General features: G+C 38.1%; 1 protein-coding gene across 1 annotated transcript in view; it reads left to right on the top strand.

Annotated features, from left to right (window-relative positions):
- The first annotated feature begins 703 nt into the window (after positions 1-703).
- The window catches only part of LOC118924893 (IQ domain-containing protein M-like), a 179791-nt gene continuing 165202 nt past the window's right edge, over positions 704-15292 (top strand). Inside the window, exons 1-2 of the mRNA XM_036910126.2 lie at positions 704-825; positions 3961-4177. Coding sequence (XP_036766021.2) covers positions 704-825; positions 3961-4177 — 339 coding nt within the window. The remainder of the gene's footprint in view (positions 826-3960; positions 4178-15292) is intronic.

The raw sequence follows: 15292 nt of genomic DNA, 5'->3' as shown, positions 1-15292 counted from the left end.
GTATAAACATAAGTATGCGTATTGGTTATCTTTTGCTGTAATAACATCACAAACCTTAGTGGCTTAAAAAAACTTTAGTTTTTCATGAGGCAATTCAGATGCTGGTCCAGACTAGCTGATAGCACCAGACTCATTCAAATGTGTGTAACTTGTCTCTTTTCCATATGGGTCTCTCACCTTTAGAGGCTTTCTAGCTTGTTCTGGTAAAGACACAGGGTTCTTAGAATGGAACTGCTGGGGACATGAATATTAGGGGCTTTGGGCAAGTGTGAGGAAGACCTCTTGGGGCAAATACTGACAACGGGCACAGCATCACTTCCATGGGAGGCTCTTGGCCAAAACAGTTCACAAGGCCAACCTAGATTCGTAGGTGGGTAGAAAGATTCCACCTCTTGATGAGTGGAGCTGTAAAATCACATTGTGAAGACAGGCTTATATGGTGGCATTGGCCATCAGAGTAATCAGTTTACCACAGGATCCTTCTAATACATTTATATTAAAATATATTTATATTAATATTTTAGTCATTATATATTTAACTTAATGGAGGCTGTACATTTATTCAGTTAGGCACACCTTTTCATAATTTGGACTTTGATAAATAGGACAGTTCTCAATATAGTGCTGAGTTAAATAAAACTATGGGCCACTGTAATGAGTTCAAGCATCTTGGGACTGATCAAGGGGGAGACATGGCCACAAGATGGCAATAGCTCATAACAAGCTTTATTTGGGCATCACTGGGACAGCTCTGTGCGAGAATCCCTCACAGGAGAAGACCTTCGGAGACCAGGACATGGAGCTACTGCCTAGAAGGAGAAGAGGGTAAGGTAACTCCCATGGGAGAGGGGAGTCAGGGTGAGCGTTACGTGGCTAGGTGTCACCACCCAGCAGCAAGGCGGGCGTCTGTGGAGCTGGCAGCTTTGAAGAGCAGGGGTGGCTTGGGGTCTCCTGTAGCTCCAGAGTTGGCTTATCTACAGCTAGCAGATGCTGTTTGCAGTTTTGTGGGATATGCAAAGCAGGCCCTAAATGGCTAAAAATTTGCTTATTTGGGCCATATTTAAAACAATTGGATGTCTAAGGATTTTGGGTTTGGAGCCAGTAGGCTTTGAAGCTAATGGTCTTAGCAAAGTAAACAACATGGAGGCCAATATACAAGGGCATCTTTGGCTCATTTTTCCAGCAGCTATGCCAAACATACCTTATGATTTCTAGCATTCCTCCTTATATAGTAAAGAAGAAAATCTTTGGTATGGTCTTGTAGACAGGTGGGATACCCAAAAGATAGGTTAAAAAGACATTGTGACAGTTTGTTTTTAAATTTGGGGCTTGACTTTAGGAAGAACAATATTGGAAAGAATTGTCAGAGGAGACGTGTATAGCAAAGGTCATAGGTGACTTAGAGTAAAAAGAAAGCAATGCAGCTTCAAGTAACGTTAAATATTAGGAATATCAGATTTTGCAAGGAAATCACAAAGAAGCAAAAATGATTCATAATCATGATAAAAGGAATATTCTTGTGATAAAAGAACTTTTGTTTTTGAGGCAAACTATATTTGAAGGCACTGAATAAATTTTCCTCTGTCAAATTAAGAGCAGACTGTGTATTCAAAATCAGCTTGTCAACAGGTAAATCAAATTCTAATCTAACTCTTTTTGTATACCACCTATGTACGTTTTATAGTCTAGGATTTACAAGCATTTCTGTAGTTTATGATTAAGCTCATTAAAATTGACCTGAATTTCTTTTACTTACTATAGTTCCAAAAACTCATACCAACTATAGCTTTTATAGCTTTTACCTAAAATAACTAATTTCATTCCTTTTTTTTTCTCTGTCTCTCTCTCTCACACACACACACACACACACACACACACACACACACACTTTTCAGTAGGTGACTAAGAGCTCTGTGATATTCAAGGCAATTTAGGAGATGAGAAGCGCTCTAGTAACCATTGCTCGTGCTTCAACAATATGCATCACATATCACCTTACAATCAATCACACATATCACTTTAAAACTTATTTATACTTTGTTATTAGAATGTTTTTGAACTATGGATGTAAACTTGGCTCATTTGGGGATTTCTGTAACACTTCTTTTATTTCTTCTGAGAGAAAGAAAAAATCATGCACTCAGATTTCACAATAGGTCTTGAAACTCTAGGCAGACCACGAGTTATTTCCATTTCATTTGCATTCCCAGTTTATCTCATATACCAAGTCCCATTCATAAAAATTATTACATTAACCAAGCACAAAGCCTCTGAGAAGGCAGAGCTCCCCCTTTTCTAAGCTATTCAAAATCAGTCTTAATTTAAACAGAGAAATGTGCTTCATTTTCCTTGACTTTAATGGTAGCTTTGTCTATTTAAAAAGATATTTCTCCACAGCACAAAATGATATATTTTTGGTTCATTAACCCAAAAAAGTTTTCTCAAGAGAGGGAATGAGAGGAAGAACCAGCCACAGATACAAAAGAGCTACAGTTTCAAGAGCCTTGTATAAGGCTGACTTCTGTCATTTCATTTGGAAGGAAATTTCATTTATACACACAATCACAAAGAGAAATAACACCTTTAGTTCTACATGTTTAGCTATGTAAGTCAGAAGCAAATATGGGACAGTTTTCTGTGTCCACGCTCATTTCACTGGTCAGCTGTGACTGCTTGGGAGTAGGAAGGTCAGGGAGTGAAAAAAGATCTCCAAAGAATACTTGTTATGAATTCTCTTAATCTGGAGTTATCTCCTTTCTAATATGCTCAAAATTATCTCCTGAATGATTTTAGCTATACTGGTGTTCAAATGATATACAATATAGAGCATATCAGAAGATATACCACAAGCTTCAAGACTAACAGGAAGATAGATGAAAAAGAACTTGGATTCTGTGTCATCTACCACCCAACAGAGATTAGATGGCTGGGTCCAATGATCAAAATCAGACTCCCAATGCTTCAGTCACTAAGGGAAGAGGAATAATGGCTGTGTACAAACCAGAAGAGGACCCTCAAGAACCAGCATAATGCAGACATCAAACAGACTCAGAGAAAAAAAACAACACAGAAACAGAAGTTGCTGATATTCACTTTGAGAATTAAAAAGTTTGGGCCTGGGATTCAAAGTATGTATACAGTGAAATTTTTAGGGGAATGTTCAATTCTGGTGTGTGAATTGACCTGGGCATCTCATTGCAACTTCAACCATGAAAAAGATGCAGAAATAAAAGTAATTAAGAAGAAAGAAAGGACTTTTGTATGCCAAAAGTTTTAAGGAAACTAGACTTTAGTCATTGCAAGACTGAAAAAAAAAAAGACTACTCTATAAAAGGACAAAAGCAGACAGAAGATCAAGGTTATAGACAGTCTGTTCATGGTAGAAAGTCTGCAGGGTTCTTCCATGTTTATCATCACTACAAAGACCATCCATATCCACACCGCAGGGCTGGTCGCTGTCTCCATTACGATCGCTTGCTTCTGCGGTTCCCTAGTCCATGACCTTACCTATACGCTATCCTGACTCTCAGTTGAGAACATACAGAAATGAAAATTACTTTTCAGGTGATGTTTGAGAAGCAGAGTATCAGTGCCAAATAATTCTGAAGTCCTCTTTAGTTTAAAATAGCTTTTGGGATAGGAAATTATCTTGACTAACTTGCTCTGTTATATGAAAATATTTTGTTCCTTATATACTATCTCTCTCTTTTGAATACTTGTGGTTAGGCTATGACAGATTCACTCTCTTTTGGATTTTCTTAAGAAGGTCAATTTTATACATTACATTGATTCTGCCATAGCCACCCTATTGACATATTCAGGTGATGCACATGAATTCTATGTACAAATTATAATACTCTTCCTATTTCAATATGTTTGTCACTGAAATGAATTTGAGGTTTTGCAGGAGTGTTTATTGTTCTTATTAATTGTAATAAATATTTTTAATTTTATTTTTAGGACAAAATCTATTTGTGCTAACATAAATGTGCAAAATAAAAGTGCTAACATTGACAATAAAGTAAGAAGAATTGGACCACACATAGAAATCTTCCAAGTGTTCCAGGAAAGGAAAAAACATAAAATCACCAAAAAAACAGTTAAAATGATCACTGTCATGCAGGCATATATCAGAGGCTGGCTTGAACGCAAAAGATTCCAAAGAGTAATGACCAAGGTAAAACATATATTAAAAGTTTTCTTATGTAGATTTATGCGGTAGAATTTTGAATAATTACCTGGTGGGTATATCTATGATTTTTCTAAATAAATTTTGATTGAACTTTGTTTATACTTTAATAAACATTCTTTAGAGTTAGAAAATGTTATGAATAGTCTACTCTGTTGACAGCTTTAGATTTTGTTGAGCTGGAGACGCAGGACAAATGGCTTGGCTTTTTCTTTTTTTTCTTCTGATTTCTTTTTTTTTAATTGGAATAAAGTTGATATACATATTATACTGGTTTCAGATGTACAACACAGTGACTCAGTCATTACATGTATCACTAGATGCTGCTACAATAAGTGTCATTACACTATTATATGTCAAGGTATTATAATATTGATTATATTCTCTATGTTGTTCTTCCATTCTACACCTAACTTATTTGCAAATTGCAGTGTGTACTTCTTTATCCCCTTCATCTATTTCACCCAAACCACCCCCACTCCCAGTAAACATAGTCTGGTCCATATTTATGGGACTATTTCTTTGTTGTTTGTTTGTTTTGTTTTTTAGATCCCAAATTTAAGTGAAATCATACAGTATTTGTCTTGCTCTGGCTTATTTCACTTGGCATAATATCCTCTGTGTCCATCCATATTGTCAAAAAATGGCAGGATCTTTTCCTTTTTTAAGGCTCAGTAATATTCCATTGTATATATGTACTATATCTTCTTTATCCATTCATCTATTGGTGGGCACTTGGGTGGTTTCCATATCTTTTCTCTTGTAAATAATGCTGCAATGAATATAGCTGTGCATATATCTTTTCTAATTAGTGATTTTATTTTCTTTGGGTAAATTACTAGAAGTGGATTGCTGGGTTGAATGGTATTTCTATTTTTAGTTTTTTAAGGCACCTCCATATTGTTTTCCACAGTGGCTAGACCAGTTTACATTCCCACTAACAGTAGGAGGGCCCCCTTTTCTGCACAGCCTCACCAACACTTGTTATTGTGTCATGTCTTTTGGGGAGTAGCCATTCTGACTGGTGTGAGGTAATACCTCATTGTGGTTTTGATTTGCATTTCCTTGATGATTATCATCATTTTCATGTGTTTGTTTGCCATCTGTGTATCTTCTTTGGAAAAATGTCTATTTGAGTCTTCTGTGCATTTTTTAATTGGATTACTTGTGTTTATGGTGTTAGGTTGTATGAGTTCTTTACATATATAGTTTGGATATTGACCCCTTATTAGCTATATCATTTGCAAGTATATTCTCCCATACAGTAAGTTGCCTTTTTTGTTTTGATAGGCTTGGCTTATTCTTAACCCAATAGCTCTAGGACTATTACTCTAAGTGAGGACCAAAATTATCTTTTCACTAATTTTGCATTTCCTTTGCTATCTGTTTAAAGGAATTTCCCTCAATTTCCCATAGTCCTGGGTACTCTAGCAGAGCATAAATGTTCAGCTTAAAAGAGCCACACACGCATGTCTAAACAACTTTTAGAAATACCAATCTTGACTTAAAAAATAAATCTTAAGACCTGTTTTGGCTGGGGAAATGGAGAAGGACCTGAGTGAATGGAACTTGGCAAACAAATATCTAAGAGAATCCAACAATGTCCTCACCTTGAGGGCTTAAGTTTTATAGAATTTGGAGTTTTAATGAATTTAGTGTTAAGGAATGTGGGAAACCAACTACAAACAGAAGAATAGATCAGGAGTGCCCACTCTTAATTCCTGACTCTTCTGCTTGAGGAGGCGCCTTGAATGGCCTTGTAGTGGGCACCCTAAATACATTTCTCTGAGAACACACTGATGATGTTATAAGGCAATCTATCTGCCTATCTCTGTGTGTATATTTATACATGTATTAATATTTGTATGTAACACACATGTAGCTCTGTTGATTAAATATGATAATGCATGGAAAACTGACAAAAAGTAAACATCTCATGTAATTAATCTTTCAATAATTCTATGAGGTAGCTGCTACATCTATTTTATAGGTGAAGAAACTGAAGCCCAGGGAAATTAAAGCATTTGCTCAGTCACAGTGCTGCTAAGTGACAGAGCGAGAATTCAAACCCATGTCCTGCTGACTCTAACACCCATGCTTCTACATACCATATCAGCTACTTGAACTATTTATGCCTCATTGCTCCATAATCTAATCTAAAATCCTATCCTGACCTATGTCTCTCACTCCAGATTCAGGTATTAAATTCCCAACTTGAAAGGTGCATAGTTAAATCAAACCCACATAGCCTTAAATGAACTCGTTTTCTTTCTCCATAAAGATCTTACCTTCCTGTACATCTATCTATCTATCTATCTATCTATCTATCTATCTATCTATCTATCATCTATCTGTCAGGAATAGATATATAGTATTATGTTGGTTTCTGGTGTACAACATGATTCAATATTTGTATAAATTGCAAAATGATCAACAGCAAATCTAGCATCATACAAAGTAAAATTTAGGATTTATTCTCTTGGCAACTTCCAAGTATAATAGTATTAACAACAGTCATGATGTTACACATTACATCCCCAAGGCTTATTTATTTATTTATTTTTTTTTTTGAGAGGGCATCTCTCATATTTATTGATCAAATGGTTGTTAACAACAATAGAATTCTGTATAGGGCAGTCAATGCTCAACGCACAATCATTAATCCACCCCAAGCATAATTCTCGTCAGTCCCCAATCTTCTGAAGCATAACAAACAAGTTCTTACATGGTGAACAAATTCTTACATAGTGAATAAGTTCTTACATAGTGAACAGTACAAGGGCAGTCATCACAGAAACTTTAGGTTTTGATCATGCATTATGAACTATAAACAATCAGGTCAAATATGAATATTCATTTGATTTTTATACTTGATTTATATGTGGATCCCACATTTCTCCCTTTATTATTATTGTTATTATTATTTTTAATAAAATGCTGAAGTAGTAGGTAGATGTAAGATAAAGGTAGAAAACTTAGTTTAGTGTTGTACGAGAGCAAATGTAGATGATCAGGTGTGTGCCTGTAGACTATGTGTTAATCCAAGCTAGACAAAGGCAATAAAACATCCACAGATGCAGAAGATTTCTCTCAAAATAGGGGGGGTGAGGTTCTAAGCCTTACCTCTGTTGATCCCCAATTTCTCACCTGATGGACCCCCTGTGACTATGCCTGTCTTAGGTTGTTCCTCCCTTGAGGAATCTTACCCGTCTCTGGCTAACCAGTCATCTTCTGGGAAAATACAGGGAAATGTAAAGTTGGTAAGTGAGAGAAGCCATATTGTTTGAAAAGGTTAGCATTTTACTTCTTTGCATATTTATGCCCTGTGGCTTCTATGGCCAGCATTTGTCTTGAGGTATCTTTACCACTTGGGGAAATTATGATACTCGGTAAATTCGATATGAGGCACGAATTCTATTTAAGGGTTGTAATTAGGAAGGAAGAAGAAAAGCTATAGAGGGAGCAGACGGAAGAAAACATGGAAAGATTGATTATTTCTTTGACATATCTTCTTGTAGAGTAACTTAAGCATGTATAGGTTTTAAACTACTAATTAAAATGCGCACACACATTAACATAATAGGAATGCAGTTACATAACCAAAGCAGATCTACAGTTACCAGCCATCTCCAGTGAAGCCAAGAAAACCAGTTAGGCACCCTAGGCATTTGTGAAAATTTGTCTATGATATGATGGATATTGTCCGACTGTACTTGAACAGTCTGAGAGAAATCAGACAAATTAAAACAATACATTCCTGGAAACTGTTCACATCCCATCTGTCTGTAGTTGTAAGAATTTGGAGCGCTACAACTTGCACTTCTCCTAATTCTTGGTTGAGTTCCAACAGTGTAGATCCACTCAAATTTGTTGTTTTACTGTATGCACAGGCCAGCTTAGATATCTCCTTCTTCATTCCCATGGCAAGTCTAGGAACCGGTGGGATGAATGCAGCTACAACTGCAGCATCGCCTGGATCTTTGTTGAGGTTTTTTGATGATCATCTTCTAGTATGACTCTTCCAGAGAGTGCTGATGTTGGAAGTTCTTCTTCATATCGTATCTTAGTTCATTTTCTGGGTAGCCAAATTAGGCTTTGATCCTCTGTATAAATACAAACAGACCCTTTGCCCACACTTTGATCTGCCTTTATGATACCATTGTGTAGAACTCATTGGAGGTCACCACACAGGAACTACTTTTTTTTTTTTTTAAGAGAAAAGAATATTATCAGAAAAGTGAACCTCCATAGCTGATCATCTGACACCCTTTAAGTGATCAAAGTTAAGGATATTTAAAGCATGCATTAATCATTGATTTACAGTTAGTTTTATCCTATCATGGAGTAATCCCCCTTTTCTTTCTTTCTTTTTTTTTTTGTTATCTTTAATCTACACTTATATGAAGAATATTATGTTTACTAGGCTCTCCCCTATACCAGGTCCCCACTAGAGACCCCTTTACAGTCACTGTCCATCAGCATAGCTAAATGTTGTAGAATCACTACTTGTCTTCTCTGTGTTGTACAGCCCTCCCCTTTCTCCCACCACCCCATGCATGTGGAACTTAACACCCCCCATCTTCTTCTCCCCCCCTTATCCCTCCCTACCCACCCATCCTCCCCAGTCCCTTTCCCCTTGGTACCTGTTAGTCCATTCTTGGGTTCTGTGATTCTGCTGCTGTATTGTTCCTTCAGTTTTTCCTTTGTTCTTATAATCCACAGAAGAGTGAAGTCATTTGGTATTTCTCTTTCTCCACTAGGCTTATTTCACTGAGCATAATACCCTCCAGCTCCATCCATGTTGCCGCAAATGGTAGGATTTGCCCTCTTCTTATGGCTGAGTAATATTCCATTGTGTATATGTACCACATCTTCTTTATCCATTCATCTACCAATGGACATTTAGATTGTTTCCTATTCTTGGCTATTGTAAATAGTGCTGCAATAAACATAGGGGTGCATCTGTCTTTCTCAAACTTGAGTGCTGCGTTCTTAGGGTAAATTCCTAGGAGTGGAATTCCTGGGTCAAATGGTAAGTCTGTTTTGAGCATTTTGATGAACCTCCATACTGCTTTCCACAATGGTTGAACTAATTTACATTCCCACCAGCAGTGTCGGAGGGTTCCCCTTTCTCCACAGCCTCGCCAACATTTGTTGTTGTTTGTTTTTTGGATGGCAGCCATCCTTAGTGGTGTGAGGTGATACCTCATTGTAGTTTTAATTTGCATTTCTCTGATAATTAGCGATGTGGAGCATCTTTTCATGTGTCTGTTTGCCATCTGTATTTCTTTTTTGGAGAACTGTCTGTTCAGTTCCTCTACCCATTTTTTAATTGGATTATTTGATTTTTGTTTGTCGAGGCATGTGAGCTCTTTATATATTTTGGACGTCAAGCCTTTATCGGATCTGTCATTTTCAAATATATTCTCCCATACTGTAGGGTTCCTTTTTGTTCTATTGATGGTGTCTTTTGCTGTACAGAAGCTTTTCAGCTTAATATAGTCCTACTTGTTCATTTTTACTGTTGTTTTCCTTGCCCGGGGAGATATGTTCAAGAAGAGGTCACTCATGTTTATGTCTAAGAGGTTTTTGCCTATGTTTTTTTCCATGAGTTTAATGGTTTCATGGCTTACATTCAGGTCTTTGATCCATTTTGAATTTACTTTTGTATATGGGGTTAAACAATGGTCCAATTTCATTCTCCTACATGTAGCTGTCCAGTTTTGCCAGCACCGTCTGTTAAAGAGACTGTCATTTCACCATTGTATGTCCATGGCTCCTTTATCAAATATTAATTGACCACATATGTTTGGGTTAATGTCTGGAGTCTCTAATCTGTTCCACTGGTCTGTGGCTCTGTTCTTGTGCCAGTACCAAATTGTCTTGATTACTATGACTTTATAGTAGAGCTTGAAATTGGTGAGTGAGATCCCCCCTACTTTATTCTTCTTTCTCAGGATTGCTTTGGCTATTCGGGATCTTTGGTGTTTCCATATGAATTTTTGAATTATTTGTTCCAGTTCATTGAAGAATGTTGCTGGTAATTTGATAGGGATTGCATCAGATTTGTATATTGCTTTGGGCAGGATGGCCATTTTGACGATATTAATTCTTCCTAGCCACGAGCATGGGATGAGTTTCCATCTGTTAGTGTCCCCTTTCATTTCTCTTAAGAGTGACTTGTAGTTTTCAGAGTATAGGTCATTCACTTCTTTGGTTAGATTTATTCCTAGGTATTTTATTCTTTTTGATGCAATTGTGAATGGAATTGTTTTCCTGATTTGTCTTTCTATTGGTTCATTGTTAGTGTATAGGAAAGCCATAGATTTCTGTGTGTTAATTCTGTATCCTGCAACTTTGCTGTATTCCGGTATCAGTTCTAGTAGTTTTGGAGTGGAGTCTTTAGGGATTTTTATCTACAGTATCATGTCATCTGCAAATAGTGACAGTTTAACTTCTTTACCAATCTGGATTCCTTATATTTCTTTGTTTTGTCTGATTGCCATGGCTAAGACCTCCAGTACTATGTTAAATAACAGTGGGGAGAGTGGGCATCCCTGTCGTGTTCCCGATCTCAGAGGAAAAGCTTTCAGCTTCTCGCTGTTCAGTATAATGTTGGCTGTGGGTTTATGATATATGGCCTTTATTATGTTGAGGTACTTGCCTCTGTTCCCATTTTGCTGAGAGTTTTTATCATGAATGGATGTTGAATTGTGTCAAATGCTTTTTCAGCATCTATAGAGATGATCATGTGGTTTTTGTCTTTTTTTTTTGTTGATTTGGTGGATGATGTTGATGGATTTTCGAATGTTGTACCATCCTTGCATCCCTGGGATGAATCCCACTTGGTCATGGTGTATGATCCTTTTGATGTATTTTTGAATTCAGTTTGCTAATATTTTGTTGAGTATTTTTGCATCTACATTCATCAGGGATATTGGTCTGTAGTTTCCTTTTTTGGTGGGGTCTTTGCCTGGTTTTGGTATTAGGGTGATGTTGGCTTCATAGAATGAGTTTGGGAGTATTCCCTCCTCTTCTATTTTTTGGAAAACTTTAAGGAGAATGGGTGTTATGTCTTCTCTGTGTGTCTGATAAAATCCGTTCGGCCCGGGGGTTTTGTTCTTGGGTAGTTTTTTGATTACCATTTCAATTTCTTTGCTCGTAATTGGTTTGTTTATCTTTTGTATTTCTTCCTTGGTAAGTCTTGGAAGGTTGTATTTTTCTAGGAAGTTGTCCATTTCTTCTAGGTTTTCCAGCTTGTTGGCATATAGGTTTTCATAGTAGTCTTTAATAATTCTTTGTATCTTTTGTATTTCTTCCTTGGTAAGTCTTGGAAGGTTGTATTTTTCTAGGAAGTTGTCCATTTCTTCTAGGTTTTCCAGCTTGTTGGCATATAGGTTTTCATAGTAGTCTTTAATAATTCTTTGTATTTCTGTGGAGTCTGTCGTGATTTTTCCATTCTCATTTCTGATTCTGTTGATTTGTGTTGATTCTCTTTTTCTCTTAATAAGTTTGGCTAGAGGCTTATCTGTTTTGTTTATTTTGTCAAAGAACCAGCTCTTGGTTTCATTGATTTTTGGTATTGTTTTTTTCTTCTCTATTTTGTTTATTTCTTCTCTGATCTTTATTATGTCCCTCCTTCTGCTGACTTTAGGCCTCATTTGTTCTTGTTTTTCCAATTTCGATAATTGTGATGTTAGACTATTCATTTGGGATTGTTCTTGCTTCTTCAAGTGTTCCTGGATCGCTATATACTTTCCTCTTAAGACTGCTTTCGCTGCGTCCCACAGCAGTTGGGGCTTTGTGTTATTGTTGTCATTTGTTTCTATATATTCCCTGATCTCTATTTTAATTTGTTCATTGATCCATTGATTATTGAGGAGCATGTTGTTGAGCCTCCATGTATTTGTGAGCCTTTTTGTTTTCTTTGTAGAATTTATTTATAGTTTTATACCTTTGTGGTCTGAAAAATTGGTTGGTAGAATTTCAATCCTTTGGATTTTGCTGAGGCTCTTTTTGTGGGCTAGTATGTGGTCTATTCTGGAGAATGTTCCATGTGCACTTGACAAGAATGTATATCCTGTTGCTTTTGGATGTAGAGTTGTATAGATGTGTATTAGGTCCATCTGCTCTACTGTGTTGTTCAGTGCTTCCATGTCCTTACTTATTTTCTGCCCGGTGGATCTATCCTTTGGGGTGAGTGGTGTGTTGAAGTCCTCTAGAATGAATGCATTGCAGTCTATTTCCCCCTTTAGTTCTGTTAGTATTTGTTTCACATACGTTGGTGCTCCTGTGTTGGGTGCATATATATTTAGAATGGCTATATCCTCTTGTTGGACTGAGCCCTTTATCATTATGTAGTGTCCTTCTTTATCTCTTGTTACTTTCTTTGTTTTGAAGTCTATTTTGTCTGATATTAGTACTGCAACCCCTGCTTTCTTCTCACTCTTGTTTGCCTGAAATATGTTTTTCCATCCCTTGACTTTTAGTCTGTACATGTCTTTGGGTTGGAGGTGAGTTTCTTGTATGCAGCATATAGATGGGTCTTGCTATTTTATTCATTCTATCACTCTGTGTCTTTTGATTGGTGCATTCAGTCCATTTACATTTAGGGTGACTATTGAATGATATGTACTTATTGCCATTGTAGGCTTTAAATTCGTGGATACCAAAGGTTCAAGGTTAGCCTCTTTAGTATCTTACCACCTAACTTAGCTCGCTTATTGAGCTGTTATATACACTGTCTGGAGATTCTTTTCTTCTCTCCCTTCTTATTCCTCCCCCTCCATTCTTCATATGTTGGGTGTTTTGTTCTGTGCTCTTTCTATGAGTGCGCCCATGTAGGACAGTCCCTGTAAGATGTCCTGTAGTGGTGGTTTGTGGGAAGCAAATTCCCTCCCCTTTTGCTTGTCTGGGAATTGTTTAGTCCCTCCGTCATATTTAAATGATAGTCGTGCTGGATACAGTATCCTTGGTTCAAGGCCCTTCTGTTTCATTGTATTAAAGATATCATGCCATTCTCTCTGGCCTGTAGGGTTTCTTTCGAGAAGTCTGATGTTAGCCTGATGGGTTTTCCTTTATAGGTGACCTTTTTCTCTCTAGGTGCCTTTAAAACTCTTTCCTTGTCCTTGATTTTTGCCATTTTAATTATTATGTGTCTTGGTTTTGTCCTGCTTGGATCATTTCTGTTTGGGGTTCTGTGTATTTCCGTGGTCTGTTCGTTTATTTCCTCCCCCAGTTTGGGGAAGTTTTCAGCAATTATTTCTTCCAAGATACTTTCCATCCCTTTTCCTCTCTCTTCTATTTCTGGTACCCCTATAATATGGATATTGTTCCTTTTGGATTGGTCACACAGTTCTCTTAATATTGTTTCATTCCTGGAGATCCTTTTATCTCTCTCTATGTCAGCTTCTATGCGTTCCTGTTCTCTGGTTTCAATTCCATCAATGGCCTCTTGCATCTTATCTATTCTGCTTATAAATCTTTCCAGAGTTTGTTTCATTTCTGTAATCTCCTTTCTGGCTTCTGTGATCTCCCTCTGGACTTCATCCCATTTCTCTTGCATATTTCTCTGCATCTCTGTCAGCATGTTTATGATTTTTATTTTGAATTCTTTGTCAGGAAGACTGGTTAGGTCTGTCTCCTTCTCTGGTGTCTCTGTGATCTTGGTTTGCCTGTAATTTTGTCTTTTCATGTTGATAGGAGTAGTTTGCAGAGCTGGGACGAGTGACGTCTGGAAGAACTTCCCTTCTTTTTTGGTTTGTGGCCCTCCTCTCCTGGGAGAACTGCGACCTCTAGTGGCTTGTGCTGGGTAGCTACGCCAGACATGGCTTCTGCTTCCTGTCCGGCTGTTAAAGAGTTTATCTCCGCTGTTGCTGTGGGTGTGGCCTGGCTTGGGCTCCTGCTGTAAAGTGGTGGAGTCCGTTGGAGGGGGAGCGGCTGGGAGGCTATTTATCTCCATAAGGGGCCTCCGTGCTCCCTGCAGCCCAGGTCATTAGAGTGCCCAGAGATCCCCGGATTCCCTACCTCTGGATTAAGTGTCCCGCCCTGCCCCTTTAAGACTTTCAAAAAGCACCTGCCAAACAAAACAACGACCACAAAGAAAAATAAATAAATAAATAAATATTAAAAAATAAATATAAAAATAAAAAATGTCCACTCGTTTTTCTTTATTCTCTGGCGCCAGCGGCAGTCACCCACTCACTGGTCTTGCTGCCCTGTTTCCCTAGTATTGGTGTCCCTGTCCCTTTAAGACTTCCAAAAAGCACTCACCTCAACAAAACAACAACAACGAGAACAACAACAAAAATGGCTGCTCGCTTTTCTTATGTCCTCCGGCACCAGACCTCCGGTACCCGCTCACCTTTCTTGCTGCCCTGTTTCCCTAGTATCCAGGGCCCCGTGCATGCACTGTGTCTGTGCTCTGGCCCGGATGGCTGGGGCTGGGTGTTCGGCAGTCCTGGGCTCCGTCTCCCTCCCGCTCTGCCTCCTCTTCTCCCGCCGGGAGCTGGGGGGAGGGGCGCTCGGCTCCCGCGGGGCCGGGGCTTGTATCTTACCCCCTTCGCGAGGCGCTGGGTTCTTGCAGGTGTGGATGTGGTCTGGATGTTGTCCTGTGTCCTCTGGTCTTTATTCTAGGAAGAGTTGTGTTTGTTATATTTTCATAGATATATGTGGTTTTGGGAGGAGATTTCCTCTGCTCTCCTCACGCCGCCATCTTGGCTCCGCCTGACTTATTTATTTTATAATTGAAAGTTTGTACTTCTTAACCCCCTCTGCCCAATTTACTCACTCCCCACCTACCCTCCATTCTGGCTTCACCATTCTGTCCTCTGTATCTGTGATTTTTGGTTTTTTTTGTTGGTATATTTGTTTAGCTGTTTGGAAACCACACATTTACGTTAAATCATACAGTATTTGTCGTTCTCCTTCTGACTTATTTCATTTAGCATAATTCCATCATGTGTTGCAAGTGGCCAGATGTCATTCTTTTTTATGGTCAAGTAGTTTTTCCATTGTGTGGGTATGTCTGTGTGTGCATGCACATCCATTTATCTATTCATGGATGTTTAGATGGCTTCCATATCTTGGCTATGTAATAATGCT

Source organism: Manis pentadactyla, chromosome 1 (genome assembly GCF_030020395.1).
Source record: "Manis pentadactyla isolate mManPen7 chromosome 1, mManPen7.hap1, whole genome shotgun sequence".
Lineage (NCBI taxonomy): Eukaryota > Metazoa > Chordata > Mammalia > Pholidota > Manidae > Manis > Manis pentadactyla.
Note: the sequence above shows the minus strand (reverse complement) of the source record. Positions and strands in the feature narration are given on the sequence as shown.